This window comes from Anopheles arabiensis, chromosome 2, assembly GCF_016920715.1.
Source record: "Anopheles arabiensis isolate DONGOLA chromosome 2, AaraD3, whole genome shotgun sequence".
NCBI classification, from domain to species: Eukaryota; Metazoa; Arthropoda; class Insecta; order Diptera; family Culicidae; genus Anopheles; species Anopheles arabiensis.
In genome coordinates this window covers 65,143,564-65,168,582 of record NC_053517.1, presented here as the reverse complement: position 1 = coordinate 65,168,582, position 25,019 = coordinate 65,143,564, and the positions used below count along the sequence as shown (strand labels likewise).

General features: G+C 43.2%; 3 protein-coding genes across 11 annotated transcripts in view; 1 reads left to right on the top strand and 2 right to left on the bottom strand.

The window, feature by feature from the left end:
* Positions 1-10,392, top strand: part of LOC120893220 (band 7 protein AGAP004871) — a 53,497-nt gene extending 43,105 nt beyond the window's left edge. For all 9 annotated transcript variants that reach the window (XM_040294979.1, XM_040294980.1, XM_040294982.1 and 6 more), the window contains 5 exons: positions 2,452-2,561; positions 5,141-5,213; positions 5,451-5,533; positions 5,739-5,998; positions 6,148-10,392. In XM_040294979.1, coding sequence (XP_040150913.1) covers positions 2,452-2,561; positions 5,141-5,213; positions 5,451-5,533; positions 5,739-5,998; positions 6,148-6,439 — 818 coding nt within the window. In that variant the 3' untranslated portion in view covers positions 6,440-10,392. The remainder of the gene's footprint in view (positions 1-2,451; positions 2,562-5,140; positions 5,214-5,450; positions 5,534-5,738; positions 5,999-6,147) is intronic.
* A 24-nt stretch (positions 10,393-10,416) lies between these two features.
* On the bottom strand, positions 10,417-14,708 carry LOC120893219. Its single transcript, XM_040294978.1, has 4 exons — positions 14,376-14,708; positions 11,567-11,719; positions 11,235-11,498; positions 10,417-11,138 (listed from the first exon to the last, which is right to left on the bottom strand). The coding sequence occupies exons 1-4, from the start codon at positions 14,560-14,562 to the stop codon at positions 10,498-10,500; spliced, it is 1,245 nt and encodes a 414-aa protein (XP_040150912.1). The 5' UTR covers positions 14,563-14,708; the 3' UTR covers positions 10,417-10,497.
* A 3,220-nt stretch (positions 14,709-17,928) lies between these two features.
* LOC120898209 (FH1/FH2 domain-containing protein 3-like) overlaps positions 17,929-25,019 on the bottom strand; it is a 33,280-nt gene continuing 26,189 nt past the window's right edge. The window contains 6 exon segments of the mRNA XM_040303749.1: positions 17,929-18,960; positions 20,297-20,598; positions 20,664-20,903; positions 20,998-21,539; positions 21,541-21,813; positions 24,835-24,981. Coding sequence (XP_040159683.1) covers positions 18,887-18,960; positions 20,297-20,598; positions 20,664-20,903; positions 20,998-21,539; positions 21,541-21,813; positions 24,835-24,981 — 1,578 coding nt within the window. The 3' untranslated portion in view covers positions 17,929-18,886.

Genomic DNA, 25,019 nt, shown 5'->3' with positions numbered 1-25,019 from the left:
TCGTTTTCATAAACATATTTTTTTAGATGAATCCTACATATAAGCAAATAAATCAAGTTATAATGAAAGCAATTAGCATTCCTTACACAATCCCAATATTGCATTGTGTAACATCCTTTCTCTAAGTAACAAAACGATACGTTCTTCCGCTGAATCGCGCCATTGCTACGCAAATATCAATTGTATGGCTAAAGCACACCTTCGCTGGCATGTAATTGACAGTAAATTACGCCATTTGATAGCCGTTTGCTTGAGCAGGTTGTAAAACTCGCGGCGCAAGTTAATTGCAGCTTTCAACAACGACCTTTACCGGCAGCGTTGCCAAATAAACTCCTAGTTATTACTTCAACGTATTTGCCCCGTTTGCTGTGACCATCATCCGTAGGACTTTACTTGCTTTCGGGCTCAATTATGTGAATTTTATGAAAATTTACGGTATGATCCGTATCATACCGCTTTCATAAAGCAATGACGAAATATACTAAGGGTAGCGCTTTTCTGGTGTCATCCTGCCAGCATCCCTGGTCGTGAATAGTCGTTAAAGGAACGCCTCTGTGAGCGCAACGACGAAAAGGTGGCAGAAGATAAGAAAGATGGATAAAGTATTTCATTTAATTCATCTTGAAACATTTTTTCATTCTGTATTTTTTTTTTTGTTTCGTTTTTTGAAAGCTAAGCCTGCATAGAGTGGTTTGCGGCTGGCATTGAAAGATTGTGAGGCGTTGTTTAGCTTCTTTCTAGCTCACGTGATCCAAACGTCTTTTGGATTGTTCTGAGAAACGTCCTTGAGGTCAAGGATCGTTTGAGGAAGGTCGAAAGCATTGAGGAAGGATTTTAATTGTGTGTGTGTGTGCGTTCGTCATTCGAATGACAACGGAGCTTTGTGGTTTTCTCCATCAATGTGGAAAATTCATTAGCAAAGCGGACAATATCGCAATTGTGCTGCCCATATAAATATATATATATATATATATATATAGTGGGCTCTCCACCATCTCGACCATCGATGAGCCACGGTATAACTCACGGTAAGCGCGACAGCTTTCGTTTACTTTGGAAATTAAATTCTGTTTATCTTTCTGGCAACTTTCTACCACCATGGACATTTAAGCTGGCCGTTTTTCATCGTCGTCGTTGTCGTTAAGTCACACAAAACACCAGCAAAGCCGTCCATGTTAAAGTTTGGCTCTCGCACCAAATGGAACGATATGATTCGACAACGGGATGATGATGATGATGATGCAACGGTGTCTATGCAAACAAACCGTTTTTCGGTGGTTTGGCTACATGTTTGGGGGAATGACAGTGAGGTTAAGGTGCGAGGAAGGTGCTGCCCTTAACATAAATCCACTTTCCAGCAACAGCAACTGGGCTTAACTTTTGATAGCCACACAGTCAAATAAAAGCGAGGAAGATAAAACACCAGGGACAACCCGCCGCGAGCGTGCACTGCACTGCTTTCAGGAGTGATTTACTGTTGTACAGTAAGGAAAGCGTAAAAAGTTTCAATTCCGGCTTGATGTTTGCTTTCGGGTTTGTTTGGCAATGAGTTATGGGTGTGTCGGTGGGATCTAGGAATAGAAGTAATCGCGGAAGAAAAGTATACGTGAAGCGATAACATATTGTGTTGAGTAGATTCCTAAAATGCGTTAGAGCACACATCCCGTAGCTTCTAGTCACAAAAATAAAGTTTGACGTGGTAGAAATCATTACTATAAAAAGTAGCGTGGGAATAGCTGAGAGATTGTTATAGTCACTCTATTCAAATGGATAACCTTTAACTAATTATTTATACTGTTATAAATCTTATGCTGTAGCTCTTGATAAAGGACATTTATATACAGTTATTAATTCAAACGAAAATTAGTCCAACTCAGTACGTAGTTTTATAAGTTTGTTGTTAAACCTAGTTCCTGAACCCGTATTCAAGGATAGTATCTAAGCTGTTGAAAAAATTTCCAAAGCATTGCTTGCAAACAAACTATCCAATTTACCAGCGTCGTCGATCCAATCCAACAGCAGTGACCGATTGTAATTTCAGCGCAACACGTTACACCTTTTGCTCTTAATCTAATGTACGACACTTGTCACACATGCGACCATGTACGTACGAGCAACGTTCGGGTCGGTGTGTGAGCCATCTCCTTGTAGCAATTACCCGCTCGAAATGCGGCTGGGTGGCACAAAAACCTAGGTGACATTGTAAAAAGCAGACGTGGTAGAAGTTTTTCGAAAGAACAGCCGCAGCATCAGCAGCAGCAATGCTTGGCGGAAAATCTAATAAAAGTTTTTCACTTTGCGCTAGGTGGCAAAGCCGCACCACGGCACCACACCTACCAAACTACGATTTTCTTATGGTGTACCACTTCTTAGCTTATTTCTTTGTATCGACGTTATACTCGTTCTTGTACGCCCTTTCCAGTTGACTCACACTGTTCTTGCATATTCCAGCCGAGGATGAGACGAACGGCGAAGCATCGACCTGTGGCCGTATCCTGATATTTCTGTCCTGGGTGCTCGTCGTCCTTACGATGCCGTTCAGCCTGCTCGTCTGCTTCAAGGTAAGAGGAATGCTTCAACAAATTTCGTCCAAATTTTCCACTATCATTCCGTCTTCTTCGAGGAGGTGCACGGAGAACCCGGGCACGGTGAAAGGGAATCAAATTTAAATTTGGTCCCTATTCAGACTTTCACGCTGTTTGCATATCGTTACACACGAGCATACTACACACTAGGCCATAGTTCCCACCGCGCATACACATATGCGTGCTATCTGCGAAGCCGTGTAAACTGCAAAACCCGCCCTGGCGGTGGAAAACTAGCGGGAAATTGCTCTCATTTGAGAGCGCACAGCTATTTTTCCTTTTCTTCCCAGCTCCCCAAAAAGCTTCCTTTTATAACCAACAAGCCCGCTCGTACGAACGAACGAACGAACGAACGGGGTAGCAACTGCGGACTGGCTAAATGAAGTGTGAACTTAAATAAAGTGACGGACGATGTGAATATGAAAATACCGCCCCGAACCGGCAAACAATTTCGTTCTTGCCAAACCACTCCGCCGGTCACAAAGTGTGTGGCAGCTTGCGAAGCCGGAAGGAAAGAAAAGAAAACAACGAATGCTTTATGGGCGCGAGTAATGCACGCGAATAAAACGGTCCACAGTTGGGTGTTTGGGGCCGCTCAAGCGGAAACGGAATCATTTTCGTCGTTGGAGGGAAGTGAAAGGGTATGGTGGGTAGAAGTGCAAGCTGATTGTGCAACAGATTTATTGACTTAAGATGAATGATTTGCCTGGTGGAAAAGGGTAAACCTTAGTAGCTAGCGTATTATGATGAGGCGAAATTATGGAAGAAATAGGAAAGTAAATAAGCTGCCAATTGTGTACATAGATGTACAAATTCAATATTATCCACAAGTAAGCGTTTTGATCCATTTGAAAAGTATAATTGATTGTAGGACATATACAGTGACCGGCAAAATGAAGTGCCCACTACTTACAATTTTCATTTTTTACATTTTTTCCATGAAAAATGAAGTTATTTTACTGCTTTATTTTTTTTTAAACACTGTTCGTGAAATGCTTAAGAATGTGTAGTACCATAGCATGACAAAAATGAGAAGTTTTCTTGAAGAAAATTTTTTTTCCTAAATTGTTTAAAATCACTGTGCCAAAATAAAGTGCCCACTTTATTCATTCTACAAAAAATATTGTTCTGAATAAATATAACATCAATCTTTTAATTTATATGCAATCCTCTGGCTTTCTTAACGTGTTCTAGGCGTGTTTATATTTTTTTTATCCAGTTCTGCATCTAGTTTTTGGTTCTTCTGGTTCTTCACAAGCGTTATCCAGAGCTTTAAATTTAAGTTTATTTATTTGGTTACACCTGTTGTATCCACCTTCGCACCTAGAATCTGCCACAAATGTTCGATGGCACCAAGATTTAGACTTTATGCAGGACTTACAAGGTGTTTTATACGATACGAGTTGAGGAATGTTTTTGTATTGATTGTTTGTGTTGAAATGTTAGCTTGTAGGAACATGTTTTTAGTTTTCAAAACCCATTTTTTTAAAGAAATATCCCATTATATTGATGAAGGATGTTAAAATAGGTATCAGCCATAGTTGTACTTTCGATTCGAGTTCGAGTTTTCGCGCTGTAAAAACTTTAAAAACCATTCAATAAAACTCTGTTTTGGACGCAGTTACGCTTTCACTCCATAGTTTGAGTTCAACCAAACAATTTAGTCAATAAATAAGATGATATGTTATGTCTTTCTTCTTTATTGTCTGCCAACGGTTATATACACATTGATTAGGTAAAATGAAATAGCCTAACAACGGTTAATGTCGTGGTTATTCTTGATTTACCTTAAAATCTATGAGTCTAGTAAAGTAGTATATTTGTGCTCCTTTGGGGATACAAACTATTTAAAAGAAATGAGAATCAAACAGTAACAACTACTTGTTTCGTGATCAGTTGTTGTAGATTAGATTAGGTCCATCTGAGGCTTGCACCCACGACGAGCATGTTGTTAAGTCGTGCGAAGTGACGTGATCTAGTGTTACCATATTTGGTATCAAATTTATCCCGATTGTGGAGCCTACACCATATCTCTCGCGGCCTAGGAATTAGTAGTGAATATATTCTGGAATTGAATTCATCCCTATATCAGTCCTGCAACGTGGTTTAAAATGTTGCTGGTGAGCCATCTGTTTTTTTCGACATTGTTTAGATTTATCATCGTTAAACCTATCAAAGGTTTGAGATTGATCTTGAAACTAAACACATCCTGACATAGACGTGTACTTTTGCGGCTGTGATGGAATGAAGTAAAACTTAAGGACCTAATTTAAAAATAAAAAAAAAACATGAAGAAATTTAATAAGAAAATATGCTCTAAAACTGTGGCAGCTTTTGAAATGTGTATTCATTTGCTTAAATGTATCATTCCGTAAATCAGCATACAATAATAACGAACATAACAAAGCCGTTTACCAAACAACATTAATTCACACCATTAAGCAACGACATACAACGTACTTCCACATATCCACACCCTGAGCAGTTTGGAAAGAAAACAGACCTTTGTAATTGCATCTGCTATCTTCTGAAATCGTCTTCGTTTACTTGGACAGGTCGTGCAGGAATACGAGCGTGCCGTAATATTCCGATTAGGTCGTCTGATGCAAGGTGGCGCCAAAGGACCAGGTAAATTAGCCGGAACAATTTTCCACCTTAATTTCCACTTTCCCACTTTCGCTGCTCTACCATCCCGCTCACGACTGACTGTAGAGTTAACTGAATGGGAAAATGTTTCCCACGGAAGTTTTTTGCATATTAATTGAATCTCTGTCTCTTTCACTTTTCTCTTTGTGTTGTTCTCTTTCTTTAATTGTATTCTGCCTACTTGTTCGTGTGTTTGGATGTTGCTGTGTGGAATCCTAGGTATCTTCTTCATACTGCCATGCATCGATGCCTACGCACGTGTAGATCTGCGAACGCGAACGTACGACGTACCACCGCAGGAGGTAGGTAACTTGTTTTACCCTCACTGGGTTGAGTTTACATAAATGCAACAGATAAAGTGAAAGATTGGTTATCCTGATCAGTAAGCACCTTGTTAATTTATTCTTATTTCTGTTTTTTTTTGTTCTCTTTTTCATGCTTGGCACGGTTCATACGCACCACATGCGCGCATTCATGTACTATCTCTTTAAACCGCGTCACGGTCAGGTTTTGACGAAGGACAGCGTCACCGTGTCGGTGGATGCTGTGGTGTACTATCGTGTGTCAAATGCCACTGTTTCGATTGCGAATGTCGAGAACGCGCATCACTCGACCCGGCTGCTGGCACAAACCACGCTTCGCAACACGATGGGCACACGGCATCTGCACGAAATCCTCAGCGAACGAATGACAATCTCCGGCAGTATGCAGCTCTCGCTGGACGAAGCGACCGAAGCCTGGGGCATCAAGGTGGAGCGCGTTGAGATGTAAGTACAAAATCTTAAGAAGTTTCGTCCAGCGTACTTTCCAACGCTAGAACGTTGTGATGAGGCTCGATTCGATATTTGTTCGTCGATATCGATAACAACCATGTTCTCTTTGCCCTTCAACTCAACTACCCAACTCCCCACTATAGTAAGGATGTACGCCTACCGGTTCAGCTGCAACGTGCGATGGCTGCTGAAGCCGAGGCTGCCCGAGAGGCCCGTGCCAAGGTGATTGCAGCCGAGGGTGAGCAGAAGGCTTCACGAGCACTGCGGGAAGCGTCGGAGGTGATCGGAGACTCACCGGCCGCCCTGCAGCTACGCTACCTCCAGACACTGAACACCATCTCGGCGGAGAAGAACTCAACCATCGTGTTCCCGCTACCGATCGATATACTGACGTACTTCATGAAGTCCAAGGAAGCGTTTGTGCCGAACGCGTAAACCGGTGCCCGGTTCCATCCCTTCTTGCCTTTGAGTATTCTGTCACACACAGCCACTACAGTCGGCAGCATTATATAGTATTGACGCGCTTGGCTTTTGTTTTGAGTCTCATTCATTGAATCAATCACAGCTGCAGCAAACAATGTAACAAATAGCCTTATTTTTTCACAAAAGGACGCTGCTGCCCTCAACGCTTCTAATACAATCTCCCAGAATTAACAAAAATATCGTTCTCTCCTTTTCAATCATCCGTACATGACTTACGCCCAAAATAGTAGGAAATCTATCAATGGCAATGATAAATAAATGCAGATTCAAGCATCGGGCCAGCCTTGCCCTTGCTTTCTACTGCAGCGAGACGAATGAGTAGCCATCAAACGGTATGTGAATATAAAGAGCAGCAATAGCTTTGCAGATTTCGGGCGAACATGGCGAACGGTTTTGGCAGGACGATGAAAAACAAAGCCCCAAAACCATAACCAAATCGCAAAGCTGGATGAAATAACTGTGGAAAGCAGCAATCGTAATGATTGGGAAACAAAAGTCAAACGAAAGCAGACTGCGAAGGGAAGGGAGCGATCGAAATGGAACAATGATGGTTCTTTTTTTGGTCGTTCCTTGTGTTTCTTTGTTTCCTGTCGGCCGTTTTCGCCACGCTCTGACCCTTAACTCAATTTCCCTCCAACTTTTGGGGTAACGGGGGAAGCGGGTTGTTTGAAATTGTCCACCGGCACTCGCATACCGTGCGTCCTTGGAGCCTTGTTAAAGTTTTTAATATAACTTTTGCAAATTGTTTCCATTTCCGTTTTCCGCACGCTGTCCTGGCGTTTGAGTGTGTTTGCCTTTTCCTACGAGCCTTTGACGAATCGAACTCGGTTTCCCTGCCGGATTCGGTATGTTCCAGTGGCGTTGTACGGGCATCGATAAGGCTCCACCATCAGTCGTCACAGAGGACAGTGTGGATGTGTGAGTGTAGCTGTGTGTGCGTGCTCATCCTCCCGGTGGTGGAATATTCCGATGCTATCGTCCCTTCACTTCGAACCATTCCGGCCGCACGGCCGGGGCGGAACCCTTCGGGAAGGCTAAGCTTAGGCAAGGGTCTGCTGTTTTGTTTTAACCTTTTTTTCCGTCGAGCATGGAAAAAAAGGTTCAATCGTAAAACGAGGAATGGGTGCAAGTTAAGTTGTTGGTAAAATGGATGAATTTTTAAGCATCCATTTCCGGTGGGGAAAGCGCCACGTGGAACAGCGCCCCGGACAGTCGGTTCTGTATAACTTTTTCATCTATCATGCGGCGACCCATCCGCTATGAAGGGGATGTTTATGAAGAAAAACATAAAAAGCACCAAAAAGGTAAAGGATTTAGTCATTGGTTTATGTTTTTGCTTTTTTTTTGTTCCGGGTCAGCAGGACAGATACGGTCTTGCACGGTTGAAAAGGCTTAGGGATGAGTTTGATTAGAGAGAGAGAAAAGAGAGAGCTAAACAAAATAGCGGTGCACCTAAGAGCACTGGACATGCTTGTGCAGAGGTTGAGTTTGGTTTTGTTAGAACTTCAGCATAAATAAGTGTGTTTATGCACAAACAATCTGCAAACATTTCCTTTGGGCTCTGCAAATGAGTCAATGAGTTCACAAAAGTGAGAAACAGCATAGCCCAAACACACGTACACACACACACATATACACACATACACAATATTCTAACAAAGTAGATATCATATCATTCAACCAGACGCACCTGATCATCTAATATTAAGTATTCGTGAGTGCAATTGCCAATGATTGTTGACTTTTGTTGCGGCAATCACTAACTTAGCAGCCAGCGTGTCACACGTCATGTAACAATATTTACATAGCAGCACATTTGAATTGCACGAACAAGTTGTTGTCTTTTAATGTGCATCGATTGAAGTACACCCTTGCACAGGAAAACGCGTGATCGGTTGGGTTTGTTTTTAAATGCCGCCTCAATGATTTGGCCTTGGTCACGCCTCTTTCATGCGGTCGTAGCATTCGGTGCAGCTTTTGGTGGATCTCAAACCATACGGTTTAGATAGATAGAAGGTAATTCACTTCGGTCGCCAAAGAGAAATGTTTAGTTCGCTTCTTCAATCACACAGCAGCACGATCGTTCGAGCAGTCGATCGACAGATGCGGTGGCTGCATCGAAACAAACAAACAAACAAACAAACAACAACACGGTGTCAAACTGTATAATGCAAATAATGACCAATAAATCAAAAAGAAACAAAACTCGTTGAAAGTGATATAAGCTTTAAGAGGAAGTTGTACTTGAACGGAAGCAATGAACAAACCAGCTTAGATAATGCAATCATTGTTAATAATGAATCAATAAAGAGTGTACTGCACGTAAGGATGCATCCGGAAACAGAGATTAACAAAAAAAAAGAACAAAAAGAAAGTTACACCAAACTACCAATCAACAGATCTCTGCTAAAGGCAGAAGGTATACAGATTCGTTCGTTGAAATTGAATTTATTTGGTGAGATACAAAGCACAACCCGATACACGATACAATAAATGCACATCGATTTCGTTACTCCATTACATCACAGCAGCAAACGTGTGAACCATCCACGACGTTTGGTAATTTTTTTCCGCTCTAGCAGTGTGTGCGTGTGTGTTACAATAAAACGAACGGCAAGTGTGCGAAGCGAATGTGCAAATTTTTATCTATCAGTGTTGTCATGTATTGCCGTATTCAACGAACCAAAGACACAAATTCTATTTGACATACTAAGACGTTTAATTCGAGTGTAAAAGAGAGTACTACTTACAATGATAGTATAACGAGCCACTTTACCACGTTAGTTATTTGATTATATTAATGTTAACAAGTGCCACACCAGCACACAACTACACAACCACACATAAACACGAGCAAGAGGGAGTACAACAGTAACAACCAAAACAACCAACCAACCAATCGAAACAGTAGACCTAGAGCGATAGAGTTTATAAGAGAATGTTTTGACTTAACGGATCACTTTCAACTCGATGTTCTAAATATTTCACTATTGCTGTGTTCAATACAGCTTCAAGAAAACTCTGTCCAAAAGCTGCTCCCGCTGCCACGAACGAGCGAATCTTAAACGGGGAAAAAAGTGTATTAGACGGGGAAACGTAAAAATCAAAAACGGAATTTACTCTAGACTTTGTGTCCTGGGGCAGGGACCGGAACGGTTGGGCAGGGCGGATGTAGAAGCGTATCTAGTTAAGAGACTCACTCACACAAACACACAAACACTAAACACAAACTTTTGTCAAGGACGGTTTAGTTGTCTCGTGCATCACGAATTGATGCGATCAAGATCTTCATCGTCATCTTCATCATCATCGTGACCATTACGACGATTGTCTATTTTTCTCACGTTACTTACATTTTCATGATCCACTCGGAATGTTTAATGGTTGATGGACAACAGATAAAATCAAAGTATATTATGCAAAAAGGTGCAAAGATATTACACAGAGGATTACACATACAGAAAACAGAAAAGTATATAGATATATATTAACGACGTTGAGCGAAAGGCAGAGTCTAGCAAGCAAGTGTCATTGTTATAATAGAGAAGAAAGCGCACAATAGAAAGGAAGTGCAGTGTTAGTTTGTGGAGGCCAAAATGAATGAATGGAAGGAATGGAAGGAATGACAGGGGGAAATAGGGCTGAGTTTTCAAACACTGAATGGCGGAGCCGTACCAAAACCAATTACTGAAACAACTGAAATGTGTGTTCTACACCAAGCGTAAACTTGTACGAATTCATCATACACAGAGCTAAAAACCGGCCGCACAAGGGCGAACACAAACACCCAATCATCAAAAACAATACATACAAATCTACTGATTGTGACAAAAGATCAAAACGATTCAAATAAACAAATTCGTATGAAACATTTCGTTTTACAGAAAAAATGGTACAAAACTGAACGATCTTCAGCTGGTACAGTACATTTATTGCACGTAGTACATCCGAACAGCGGGACAACGGAACAACGGTACATCGCCCACAGGGCGGTTTAATGAAGCACACCATTACTTATTGCTGGTGCAGGGTTGCTGCACGTAGTCGAGACAAAAGCCACGATTGTCCACATCGGTCGGTGCTTCGATGGAGTCGGTGTGGAAGGCTAGCCGGAACGGGCGTATCGTCGACACGACGGTCCGCTCGACAGAGCTAACCTCCGCATTGAAGGTGCCGCCGCAAATCTTGTCCTCGCACGTGCTAGCCATCGGCAATCGGTCCGCAATCTTGGCACACGGCACCATCAACCAGTCGTTGGTGCAGGAATTGGGTGAACCTTGCGTACCGCCACCAACCATCGCCTGCACGACGCTGTTACTGTTACCGGACAGTGTGAAGGTGCGCGATCGATTGCCAGGCACCGCACCCGGACATGCCGTGTACTGGATGCTGCAAAAGTTGCGCTCCGTTCGGATGCATATGCTGTAGTCCTGGTTCGATAGCTGCCGTCCACTGAGCGGGTCAAAGTTGAAACTCTTCACCCGGCCACTCACGCCCGTGTGGTACTGCAGACAGCCCTGGTCCGCCTTCGCGATGGCACCGCAAGGAATCTGCGAGATGCGAACGCGCCAGGATCGCGGGAAGCTTGGTCCACTCGTAATGACGGTCAGTATGATGGGATTGCTTTGGCCCATTCCTGCATCTATGTACACTGTGCAAGCGATACGAACAAATGGGAGGGAGGAAGGTTGCTAGAAATGGAAGAGCAGAGCGAAGTTCGGTGCATGTGCACGCCCCTGATACTTACTGTGCTCACCCGTTGCGCTGCCACAGATCGTTGGGGCAGGACTGCCGCCCGACACGAGGAATTGGTCCGTGTTGCAGATGTGGTTCACGATCTCGGGCCCGTTCAGCGAGAAATGGTCAAAGTCGAGTCGAACTTGGCAAATGTCCGGATGCATCTTCAAGATAGTGAGCTGACAGCTGCCCGTCCCGTCCGTACTGTCCGGATGGTTCGGGTTGACGAAGTAAGTTCCATTTTCACGCACCACTCCGCCACACGATGCCATAACTGTACCCAATTGGAAAACCGAATGTCACTGTACCTGAATGCAGATTCACTCTATTCGTTCAACTTACAGATACAGCACGTCCCGTACCCACCGGCACACGGTCCCGCCGGTATGCCGCCGCGCAGTACGCACTCGTTGTTGGGCTGACAGGATCCATACTCACCGGAAGCGGCCGAACACAGCCCTTGACCCCACTGATAGACGGTAAATATTGGTAAAACTGGTAGCAATGGGAGACAGACGGAGAGAGAGAGAGAGAGAGAGAGAGAGAGAGATGGTTAAAGTGCTTAGTATAACCACTGCCGTTTGACGTCATTCGTGCGAGCTGTAAGGCATGTGAGCGGAGGTATGGAAAGCTTGAGAAAAGCTTCCAGCAGCAGTGCAATCGACGGGGCAGTGATAAAATCGGCTCGCGGTGGCCTGTCGGAAGCTAAGGTTTGACTAATGGCGGCAAAGGCTAGCGAAGCGGAAGAAACGCACTATAATGAATGCATTGACCCGAATTCCATGTTTTAATTGCATTTTTTGTTTGTTTGATTTTGGAAACGGTTGAAAGCTTCGACAGCTATTTTCTAGCCGTGGCTCAGGTATGATTAGGCACGAGCAATTATTGTTGCAGATGGGTGACTGAGGTAGCAGTAATGCGGCTATTAAATAATAGTTTGGTATAAAATTACAGATTGCAACTAGCAAAATAGCATGAATTTGTATAATAATATCAAAAAGAAAGTACTCTAGAACTGATACAAAGATTTATTACACAAAAGATTGATTTAGCCACTAGCACTGTTTATCTACTGCAAAGATTATATTTATATATTTAATACCTTTTTTTCATTTGATTTTTACAAATTACTCCTTGATTACTTCATTACTAGCCATTGTTTCATTTCAGTTACGCTAAACAATAGATATCTATTGACTGTATTACGGATCAAGCATGATTTTCGTAAAATTGTGATGTTTTCTGCAGATTTCAAAGAAGCGTAAGTGTTTAGTACAAGTAAATGACGTCTCTATAAAAAGTAATTATAACCTTTGGAAGTGCTGTTGAGCTATGCTAATAAAACAAATAGAACCTAATCTATTGGATTGAGATATGATCCAGGCTTTTCATCTGTACAATCCGTACCATTTGATTCGTCTCAAGAATGAACGAAGCAGCGATTTAATTACGCACAAAACCCGCTCTATATTGTGTGTATCATACGTATTGGGAGGCTTTATTTTTTTGCTGACGGTGAAATAAAATACTGAACCTGTTCGTATCCCATCTCGTCTATCAATGATCCTACCAGTGCAGTGCTTTCAGTGAAGCCTTAAGTCTGCCACAGAACGAGACGGTCCAGTGATGTGATGGAAGCATCAAATGAACTTTTTAATATTCAAAACCAAAGCCAGCACTGTCGCCGCGCGCTGAAAGTGATGGGATTTGCTGTGGCTTTCTTCTCCGTTGCGAGCGATTCTTTGTTCCCTGTGCTTGTGCCATTCGCCTCATTCGCCTAGCGCCACCGGTGCCAACGGTTTGTTAAAAATACATGGGGATTCTTCTCTGCTTTAAAAGCTCACGTCTCACTGATCCCGCTCGTTGGCATAGTCGTTGCGTTAAGTGAAGTGAACGATACTCTCCACAGCGTACCGCGTACTGTGTGTGTGTGTATGTGTCCTTCCTTCCCCCGAGGGAACCCCCCGTCCAATCATGTTTTGTGCGGGCCAGTGATGTTTAGTTAATTAAATTTGAACCAATCTGCCAGGCAACTGGCGAGGCACTGACTGGGCACGTTACAGTACGCGCGGCCTTGGTAGCAGTAAATGGCAACTTTATTTTTTACCTACCAAAATCACTTGCGCTCACAAGTCATGGGGGCACGATACAGGGACGAAACAAACGAGTAGCATGCACAAAAGGGGAGCCGAAAATATGTTGCTACATGGCTCCTTCCGTTGCGGTTTAATGAAGGAACAAAGCGTAAGGAACAACACCCAACAAAAAGAGGACGAACGAGGGCAAGCTATGAATATTGAAGAAGAAATACTTCCACGCACTTGGAGAGCTTGCAGGATGCAGGATACGATCCATTCGATCTACTGCACGGTGCGACGGAGCGGAGGCATTGCTACGAAAATAGCTTCTACAAACAAAAACCGCACGGAGCAGCGGGGATGTCCTTTCATCGTTTCGCTTTCTTTTCAGCTTCCTCTGTCCATCCGATTCACTCGATGGATGATGTTTGGCAAACTAAAGCCGTGTGAACGTGTTTGCAATACGTAACCGAATCGTTTAAAGGTTCGGTTAGAAAGCACTCACACATTGCTAGGGACACTTGCCACCGCTGTCCCGTCTCTCCGTGGTATGGGAGACTGTTTTAGTCTTGATTACATTGACCGGATATGAGAGTAGATAAAGTCATTCATCGAATATTCCGGGGATGGCTTTGCACTGTCCCACTACGTCCACTCGTCGATCCACCCCGACACGCAAGAAAGCGCGCCACTGTGTCCGGGATGGGATGTCAAGTGGCGCATTGCCTTTGAAACATGGCGCGCTAGGCTATGGTTGGCCGATTGTTTGCCGGAACGCACTAGTCCAACACAAGGATAATGTCCGTATTAATCATTCCAGATGCTTCGTTTACCACCCATCACTGTTTGCGCGCGTTTGAGTGTGATGCGGACGCGTGGGGTAGCATATTCCAGCGCAAAAGGGACACTTTACGCACACATATTTTTTACATTAATCCTTTTTGCGCACAGAGTGGCACAGAACACACACACACCTTACATTCGAACATTAGTCGCCAGAAATGGATTGTACGAATATTCTTAAAGTTAACAACCGAACCGATTGTGTTGACCGCGAATGGGTTTATTCTTACAGCGTGTGTCTCGGCGGCTTGAGATCTGTCTGCTGGCAAGCGATCGTTGTGCACGAAACTCTTCCTGTAGCATGTTTGCTGCTGCTGGATGAACGAATAGATGAGTCACCAAAGTCTGCACTAAAGCCACAAGCACAAGTTTCTCATGATAACCATCCACCAAATACCGCCACACGGATGATGGCATGGTGACGATTAGTATTTTGTACTTTTTTTAACTTTAAAAATGAACCACTAGTGAGGCGACGAGAGTTTGCTGTGTTGATGTAATGTTGTTGCAGAAAATAACTTTAACAAGTCATCTTTTACAGACAACAGACGTTCCCTGCCGAGCCAAACAATCGGAAATGACTGCGATGCGTCTGGTGATGTGCTGCTTTATTTATCACTTTGTTGCAGTGTCGCCGTTACCTGCCGCTTCGTTGCCGTTCCGTTTGGATTCGCGCGCTGCTACGGTTGTTAAACTATCGTCACCCGTCACCGTCTAAGCGCAGATGTAACTGAGCATTGTCATTTGATTTGTATGTTGTTCCTCCCTCCAAACGGTATGGTATAGTGTTGGGGTACAATTATTCTGGTGTAAGTTGCTTTCTTTCTTTCATTTTTTTTATTAATTATTTACCCAAGGGAAGAGTATGGCTAAGTTTGCAGAATTAGAACCTGATAAGATAATTGTCATTTATTTTTTTATTAACCTTTATCATGCAAAGCTGTTTTATTACCAAGAAAGATTTTTCATTTTGAAGAAAAAAAATCGTAGCAATTGTGTACTCGATAAACAATCATAAATATTTGTGTCAAAAAATTGAGCCACATAATTTATGTTGATTAATAAACCACCAAACGTTGCTTTCTATGCAAATCAGTACTAAACACACAAACACAAACACTGATTCTGTCTGGCTGCGTGTTGCCGTCCATGATCGATAGATAGTGAAAAACAAATACGCACACAGCTCTGTTGCACAACGAATCAGGGAAAAGCAAGCATAGCAACCGCATGCTCCAACCATACACATACACGGAAGGCACGATTGTGGCCATTGTGGCGATGCGTTCATTTGATAAAGAAGAAAATTGCACTTTCCAACAACAATGACACAATTATGCCAACGGACCGGAGTAAAAAGGGCAACGCGCCCCGGTGGGTTAAAAAACAAAAGACCCTTTACCCGTGCTTCCTTGTCCCTGGCCCAATGGCTTCAACCGGGAAGCTGTACACCTGTGCTGACGTTTAATTTCCTTCCACATTCCAATGCTCGTGCATTATGTGACGATGATATCTGACTGACCATGTACGAGCATTCGTATCGGTGCCAACAGCAGGAAGCACCGGTATCGTAGCGACTTGCACAGCACACTGTGATGAGTATCTCGGTCCTCGGTTGAACTGAAATGTAGGTGTTAGGCGAAAGTGCGAAAATGTCACCCAAAGTCACCTGCCCTTGTTGGTTGGGTGGCGTCTAACCGTCATTTGGGGGCACACGCTCCACCCTGATGGCTTTGGAACAGAGGTTACAGTTGATGGAGGATTTATTGCATAATGTTTCAGTCGGCTTGTCGCAGGACTGAAGTTGCTTCTGCCAAGATGCTTCAGCGACGTGTTAGGTGGTTTTGCACTGAACAATCGAAGCTTCTTCAAGCTTCTGTCGTCTTCTTCGGTATGATTGGAGGATGAGCGTGTCGTTCTTAACATCCGGGACAACGTGGGACAGTTAAGGGTGCTCGCTTACGTTTTGGTCAATGAGCCGTAGCCAAAGCCATCGAGAAACGCTGGTGTAGGCTGTGAACGGGAACTACAGCAATCAAGAATATTGTCTAACCCGTCGAAGCTCCCGAACCGGAAGTAAGTTGTGTTGAAGCGTAAATAATTTGTGGCCCATAGCTGCAGGGGAAGCATTTCGGGAGCTTATGGGCGACAGTTATAGTGGCTAGTTGTCAGTAGATGATGTCGGCAGAAGACGGCATAGATAGTGCCAACACTTCCGCTCTCTAGTTTTATGGAACACTCATTTCGCTTTCACCATCACTTTATGGATCATTCTAGATGTGACTAGCGTGATGGTAGGATACTTCATATCATTTTGAATATAGTTTTATGTTGTTGTTAACATGTTGCTTCGCGTCGGTAAACAAGAAGCAAATTTGTATTTTTCCTCAAAAGTTGTGCATTATTTTGTGTATATTCTATACATTCGCATTCTTCTTTTTTCCACTCATGTTTCTTCATACTCTCACGGATTTTACTTACTGTCGCGAGGACGTACTCTTTAGAGAGAAGCATAACGAGACAGAGAGAAAGAAGATTTTTCTCATTCGAATATTATCTCATATTTCCTCTTTTTCTATGTCACTTTAACTTGAATTACTTCTATTAATATGTTTTTTCTTTGTTTTATGTTTAATCTTAGTTCTAAGATTAAGTCCAATATTAAAGAATTCTTATTTTTTATTTTATTATGCTGAATTGCTTAATTTATGTGGTTTCTTACTTTAATTTATTTTGATTTATTCATTGATTTACTGTTTTATTTAGCTTCTAATTATATATTTTTAAAAACTAAATTCCTTTCTTTTTGTGCAACGATTTACTTAGTTATGTATTGACCACAGTTTACATTATTGTTTTTTTATAGTATACTGTTTATCAACCTACCATCTTTCGTCAGTCGTGCCATTTATACGAATAACCATTTCATCATACTCTTATTAACCTCGTTCGGCGCAAATTTGCGTGTAAAACTGTGTAAACAATTGCGAGATCACTCGAGCAGGAAGTGTGCCAACGTTTACATTTCGTTGATTTGTCTGTGATATAATTTTACATGTCACACCCTTTGACTTGTTGTTTGTTGGGTTGCATCGTTCATATCGTTACTCATGAGAGGTGGGAAGATAACGCGTCACTTACGATCATACTTGCTGGTGGCGTAAGACATATATTATACATTTAACGTGTTTAACACGTCATGTTACCCGTTTTTTTAGTAACCGAATGGCGTTTTTCGGGTGATAACAAGTAACACAGCTAAAAAAAACTTATCAGTACCTCGTCGAGATTATACATTCTAAGCCTATAAAATGGTTGCTCATAGTATAATATCAGTTATTTTTTGGCAATATCATGCATCATATAACCATACTACTGTAGTAATGCTTAGTTATTTTATTTATTCAGGAGGGACTGCTTTGCCGCATTGCTTATAGTAATGCTTAGTAATACTTAAGAAAGAAGGCGCTTAACAAAAGCATGTATAAATCGTACGAATGTATAATACATGGAAACACAAACGTATATTAATTAAGAAGGAATATTGAAATAGCTAACTTCTGAACCTGAAATTGCTGTTACAATCATATTAATTTCATTTATTGTTTTTCAAGAATCATCATAAAATGTTTTAGTATCTATTTGTAGATCAACATCTGCATGTTCTATAATTATCTTTATTACATTAATTGTTAAATACCTATAGCTTTCAGAACTACATCTTACCAGTCGTTTCAGTGTTTCTCAACATTTCAACCAAGTGAAATATTTTTAAAAGATCACTATCGATTAACACATGTTTTGAAATTGTTGATATTTTATTGATATAGTTGGCAGGCCGAAGATACTTGTTATACATGTCGCTTAGCATGCACAATATGAATTTCGCAATACTAAAAACGGCTGTTTGTCAATGCATACACATCGGCTCGGTACATTAGCTCTACCTATCTCGAGCCCGTCGTTTACATTGAATAGTTATTGTATCAGTTACTAGGTAAGTTAAAACTCTCCCTCTCTCTTTTCACCTCTCTCTCTCTCTCTCTCTCTCTCTCTCTTTCTATACACCCAATGCTATTAGCATAGTTGGTCTGCTGCACGAACGTCTCATTTCATTAATCTTTGATTTTCATAAGGATTGAGTCTTCTGTTGGTTAAAAGTATCCCCTTTTTCCCTTTTTCGTATCACATGGTCGGTGTAAGATTCTTTTATTTAATACGATCACTCCTTTCCCCTCCCAAATTATAAGCAGCTCCTCTGGTGTAATGCTGGGCCGACCAAATAGCCAACCAAATTCTATTCTAATCGCTCTCTCTCTCTCTCTCTCTCTCTCTCTCTCTCTCACTCTCTTTTGCGCATCCCAAAAGCATCCCAATCGGTTCCGCCTATCTGCTTATTTGGCCTAGCTAAGTTTGTTTCGGTTCCATTTTGGTTATAGTGATATAAAATGATCTGTTTCACGCTCGCGAAACAGTGAGCTTCTCGAATTGATCCCACCCATTGGAATTACTTCAAGCGGAACAAAGTGCTGGTGCTGGAGAGGCGTATCGATCTTGGAACATCTCACTAAGCAGCGCTTTGTCCACGGTACAGCGGCATAGCAGCCGTTCAGTCACACAAACATAGGCACACGCACACCCATCACATAGATTCAGCCCGCAGCGCAAATGTCCTTCGATCCGCCCGCGGTTCCTCGCCTGCCCGTTTCCAGCTGGGTGCGGGTGATGATGCGGCCCGAATTCAATATCCTTTTATTAACGAGGCTACATGTTGCTTTTCCTCCTCCGATAATCCGTTCTTCAGCGTGCGGCGTACTACGCAGCGTGGCGTTTGATATGGTTTTGGTCGTTGTTGTTGTTGCATTCCGTGACGTTGACGATAATGATGATGATGATGATGATTGGCAGGCCCGGACATTTGGTAGAGTGTTGACAGAAGACAAACGGGTGGCAAAAAAAGATGAAATCAAAAAAGTGAAACATGTTAAATGCTTGATAAAATTTCAGCCATGCTCAAGCAAAATGGGAGTTGAATGCGAAACTGTGGCACTTTGAACAATTGCCATGCAAAATACGATTGGGAAGGGGGGACAAGGATGGCCCTAAAACGATGGCACTGTCAGTCGTTGATGCATGCCTGCCATGGTTTTAAGGGAAGGGAGACGGAATGGATGGATTTGCACTTTTATGCTGATCGGTGCATCGATGCATGCATTCACACATGCCTTTCGCTTGTCAAGTTAGTCTGAGTAAAACCAGTTTTGGTGAGACAATGCGACTCTAGTAGTGCCCATGGTACGCTTTAAACACTTTATCATCATGCCAAGATATGCGGTCTCAAGGGTAATTAATTAAAAACACAAAATTAGTTAAAAATAAACCAAAAAAGAATGAATTTAAAAGGAAAAACAAAATACAAATAGGAGCAAGGGGTTACTGAAAACGAACTCAAAACGAGCGACACGAACGGAAGCAAACGGAAGAAAACAAAACCATGAACAAAACACATTGAGGCAATATTCACCGGTATGTATAATTGCGAACCGATACTGAATGGAAAGTGTGTGTGCGGAAAGGTCTCTCCAGTTGGTAGTCGGTAGTGGAGGCACTTAACAGATAAGCACAAAGCCGATCTACTGCTCGAGATGGAAGGATAGTTCGGGAACCCTAGCGAGAAAGGAGGGGAGACGCTGCAAGTTGCACTCGGTTAAAGGGGAGGTGAGCTTCCGGTGCGTTCCATTGTGAATCCTTCGCGCGTTCTAGATCGTTTGACTGCAGAGTCGGGGAAGAATGGGGGGAAAAATGGAAGAATATTCCGTCAAACCTGGTAGACTCGTCCTCGAACGGGTGGTGGTGATGGTGGTGTTTGTGAGCAGACAATGGCACAATGTTGTTGTTCACCGAGAGGGGAATTATATTACAACAAGGTGAAAGCAGTGGATGGTGTAGTTTGTTATTGTATTCTAGCTTTAGCTGTTTTACTGTTTTTTTGTTGTTGTTGTGGGTTTGTTTCATGTGTACATGAGTGAGCTCCACCGAAATGGCTACCTCACGGTGGTGAGATTAAAAACGACTTGTAAAAATGATAAAACATATTTGATTCGGGAAGGGATGGGTCGCATCCAATCGGTGGCTACCAACGGCAACTTACATGATTTCCGATCTGCCTGGCGCGTACGTTTTCGCTCCCTTTGCATTGGCCGCGGGGTGGCCGTTTTGGTGGCCGTTTTCACTAGCGACTCCAGTATCTCATCGTCGCCATCGGTGAAGCTTTCGTCCCGTCCGCCCATCACCGAGACGGAATTATGCCCCGGACTGGGTACGGTAGGGTGCGAGTTCATGAGTGTGACGGGGGATGCTGTCGCGTCACCGCGACGCCGGCGCCAGGTTAATGTACCGCTCATCTCCACCTCATCTCCACCGGGGCCCTTGGTCGGTGTGCCAAGCAGCGTGCTAACGGAAAGAAAGGACAACTTAATAAGAGATTTTACTTTCATCAATGGCGCAAGAAAGCTTACCGCAGCTCGTCATCCGCCCGGTCCTCTTGCGTTTTGAGCTTGGCAACATCCACAATCAGCTTGCCTCTAGTCTTGTTTCTCTCTCGATGGTTGGCCTTCTTCTCGATCTGCTGCTGAACCCGTTCGCGCGTTGTTCGATACTCGAGCGCAAACTCGGACACAATCCGGCAGAATTCGTTCGGCCGTGATTCGGCGATTCGTAGCTGGGGTACACCGAGCCATAGCAGGAACTTTCGATACCTTTACAGGTGCCAAACGAAAACGAAAAAACAACAGAACGATTAGCAAATATTCTTTCAGCAATGGAAAGCCCTTTCACCCCTGTTCGACCTACCTGTTCAATACCCGTCGATGTACTATGTCCAGGATGATAATCCGTTCAGCACAGTCGGCCAGAAAATCAATCAGCTTCTGCTTGAGATGCGGTGCGGTATCGTGTTTGCCGATCAGCTTCAACCGGTCCCAGGACGCCTTACACTCCGTCTCCAGATAGACGATGTTGTGAGCCAGCTCGTTAAAGTCCGCCTTGGAGGCGCGCGTGATCGGCCCTATCTCCGAGTACAGGTCGGTGGTGTTGGCCTGCGATTCCATCACCATGTGGCAGAGATGGTGCAGCAGCGAGTGCTTGTGCACGGTGTCCTTCACCTCGGGCACCTTCGCCAGATAGTCGATCTGGAAACCCTTCACCGGTGCACCGTTCAGGAAGATGCCAATATTCAACAGCGTCGACAGGATGCATTTGAAGGTGAGGTTCGATTTCAGCAGCTCGATGCCCTGCTTCAGATCGTTCAGCGGTTCGGCAATTTCCTTCTCGATGTTTTCAAAGTCCAGCTTGAACGCCCACAGCTTTAACCGAGCCCCCAGCTCGGAGATGGAGGGAAAGGGTCAGCAGAAACTGTTCGGCCGTGCCGAGCGGCAGCTCTGGGTTGAGCATCTGTGCCTCCTGGATTTTGCACCGCTCCTCGTCGGTGGGCAGCATGTTCAGCAGCTTGTCGATGCCTTCGCGTGTTACGACGGTCGAGTCCATCTTTAGAATGGCCGCCTTAATCGCTCTCGGGGGAGGCAGCTTCGTCATGGCGATGTTGATCGCGTTCGAGCGCTTATGGTCCAGGACGATGATTTCCTTGTTCTTGTTTAGCTCCTGTTGCTTCTGCACGGATGGACAATTTGATAATCACGTTGTTGAGCGGTGGGAGAGCGTAGACGAGGTAACCAAAAAAAGACACCGAAAACAGAGGGTGTCAGCAAGAAAGAGAAAAAGAGAGAGAGAGAAAAAAGTAGAACCAGATAACAACGGTTTACTAAATGGTCGTCCCGACGTTGGAGTGCAAGGACGGTACGTTTTTATTAAATTTTTTATCCTATCCGTCGTGCGGAAGGACGGAGCGCCACGACACTGGCGAACGCCAACCGGTGGCTGTCTGTCTCCGAACACGTACACACTCACACACACACACAAGATGGAATACGAGTGGAAGGACAAGTTAGCGAAACTAAATAAGATGTAAAATAGGTTCATGCATATTTATGAGTGCAAACAAGCGGCACGGTACCGGAAACTAAACTATAAAAAGGCATGCTAGGGTAGGCTGAAGATAGTGACGAGACGAGTGCACGTGATAAAGCGAACTGGATGGATGGTGAAATTAAGCTTAAATAGTTGAAATTTTAAAGGGGTTTATGACTTTTTTTTTGTAATTATCTACTCACATCGACTGTTTATTTATCTATGTTATATCAAACGAGTACGAAACTACCTTCACGTGTGGCAGAAGCAATTCATTTAGTTGAGGTTGAGGTTCGTCGAGAGAAACATTGATGCAAACACTATTTATAACGCGAATGCAATTTACAACCTTCATCCACTATAACCTACTGCCTTGTACGAACTGTACTCTTACTCTCCATAAACCGTATGGTTGCTCTTCAAAATAGCAGGAAAAGGAAATACCTAATGGGTTCTACTCGAGTAAGAGCTTCCTGCACTACTATTAACTGCATGAGTGTAGGGAAAGGTCGTTGGAGACAATGATGAAAGCAGCAAAGGTAAGGTGAAGATGTAGTAAGACTTTATCCGTCTAGACATGGCATCGAAAGAAAACTCATTGCTTGAAGAAATCCCTCAAGGAATCCTTCCATAATGTGCAAGAAAAATGAAGTTGAACAAAAGTTGCGCCAAACTTGTGTGCCGTGAAATGATCCCGGAAACGTTTCTTACGAAAAACCGAACATTAAATCTCAATCGAATGATGGAACATGGGTTAAGACCGGCACAACTTCCGTACAGGAATCGTTAGTAACTTATTCCTCCGTTGTGGCGGAAAAATAAAAAGATAAATGAGGGGAAAAATTGATTGAATAACTGTCTCACATTCATCTTTCCATTTTTTTGCTACTACTAACTGTGTCTAGTGCACTCCAGAGATTAAGTAAATCGGTTATCCAATCAGTCGATGATTTCTGGTGCGATAAATCAGCTCAAATCGGCTCCAAATTTGCTGAGGTAGATCCCACTCGCTTAACAAATGATGCCTTTCACCAACCTTGCATCTTGAAAAAGCTTTTATCATCCCATCTGCTTACTTTCATCTATTTTTAACAAATGCCAGATCCTGCCCCATATCAGTGTGCATATGAGAAAATGGCAGAAAAGGGAAGCCAAATTTTACGCAACTTTTACCTGTTAAGGGTTTCGGAAGGGTGTGTGTGTGTGTTCCCGGTACTGCTACAATGAAGGTGAATTGAGAGATAGACATTATGGAAGTGGAAAATCATGCTGCAGGAAATGAAGTACGATAAAGGGAAGGAAGAACGAGGGCACTATCGAACGAACATTTCTTGGAAATGAAGCTACGCAAGACGAACCGAGCTCTGCTACATTAAACAGATCGATTTCGTTTAGATTCGTCTGCAGGCAAAGTGTGTTGTGCTGCCAAAGTAATGCCACTGTGAGCAAAAATTGAGACGAGGAAATCAAATAGAGAATCATTGCAAAAGGACAAAAACACGCAGCAAAGAGGATTACGATAACGAACGAACGGATGGAAAGCTGTGTGCAGCTCACCACTAGCAAAACCTGGAACAAAACAACGCGCTTAAAGTAAACAAGGATAACAGGGGGTAAAAGGATCCGAGAACCTTCCCATGCGGGTTAGCAAAATGGGATGAGAAGGGAGGGAGTTTCATGCAAAAAAGAAAGAATACACACACACACATGCATATTCTCTGTTCATCGTGCTTGGCGTATGCGCTTGCCTTCGTCAAGCGGCAAGAGGATCTCAAATGGTCAAAAATTAAATGTGGCGTTAAGATGGGATTTAGTCGAATTGATGTCTACCGTCGTGAAGTTAAATAAGATGGGATTAATACAGGATTGAAATGTTCGTTTTTTTTCGTTCGGGAAATGGAAGTTGCACGTCTAAACGGTTCAATGTTAAAGCACAGCCTCGGAAAGCCATATCGTATTGTGTTGTAGCAATAATGTACTTCTGTAAAGCTTTAAGCATAGCAGAGAAAACGCAAACTAAAAAGTCTATCGCTAACGCATCAAAAAGCAAATGTAGGCAAATGCAGCACAAAGCTTTCGCACACATGACACCGAAACAATGGAGTAGGAAAAACTACAGAACCACTCACCTCCTGGTTAGGTCGTACAGATTTAGTCATGATGGTGTGGTGACAAAACAGAGACAAACGTGAATGGCGAGGATGGATATTTTGATCGTGTGTGGGTTTGTTTTGATGGAAAATAGTTCAGATACAGCAAACAAGACAAAGGTGAGTATATGACCGCGAGCGACGAACGGATATGATGGATACAGTGGTAGTTCCGTTGATAAACCCCTCAAAATGAAGGGTGCAAATAAAAGTAAGAACGGCCGCATAGCAATTTCATCCACGGGGGAGGGCATGAGAAATCGAATGAATTTGGCGCGTAGCACAAATGGTGGATATGTAGTGATGTAGTGACAAATTTTGAACCATGAAACGGCGAATGGAGAGATAGAAGAGAAAGGTAAAGAGAATCAGAAACGGATGAGTTATGAAACACTGGTAGTACATTAGTAGTACTGTGAGTAGTAGCTGTGAGGCTCTCTTCTTCGGCCACACGGGATGACGACACGAGAGACGCGCTCCGACTGTGTATGCCTGTGCCACACCAGCTGCTTACCTTTGTCATCAAATCTTTGGCTCTTGATTCGAACAGATGCTCCAGCTTTTGCGTGTCTACAATCGCTTCGGGCAACTCATCCCAGATGGTGCGCTGAATAACGGCAGGAATCATATCGTCACGCACCTCCTTCCAGAACAGTTTCACCTAAACGCGAGCAAAGCAAGAGAACGGAAGTTTTCTTA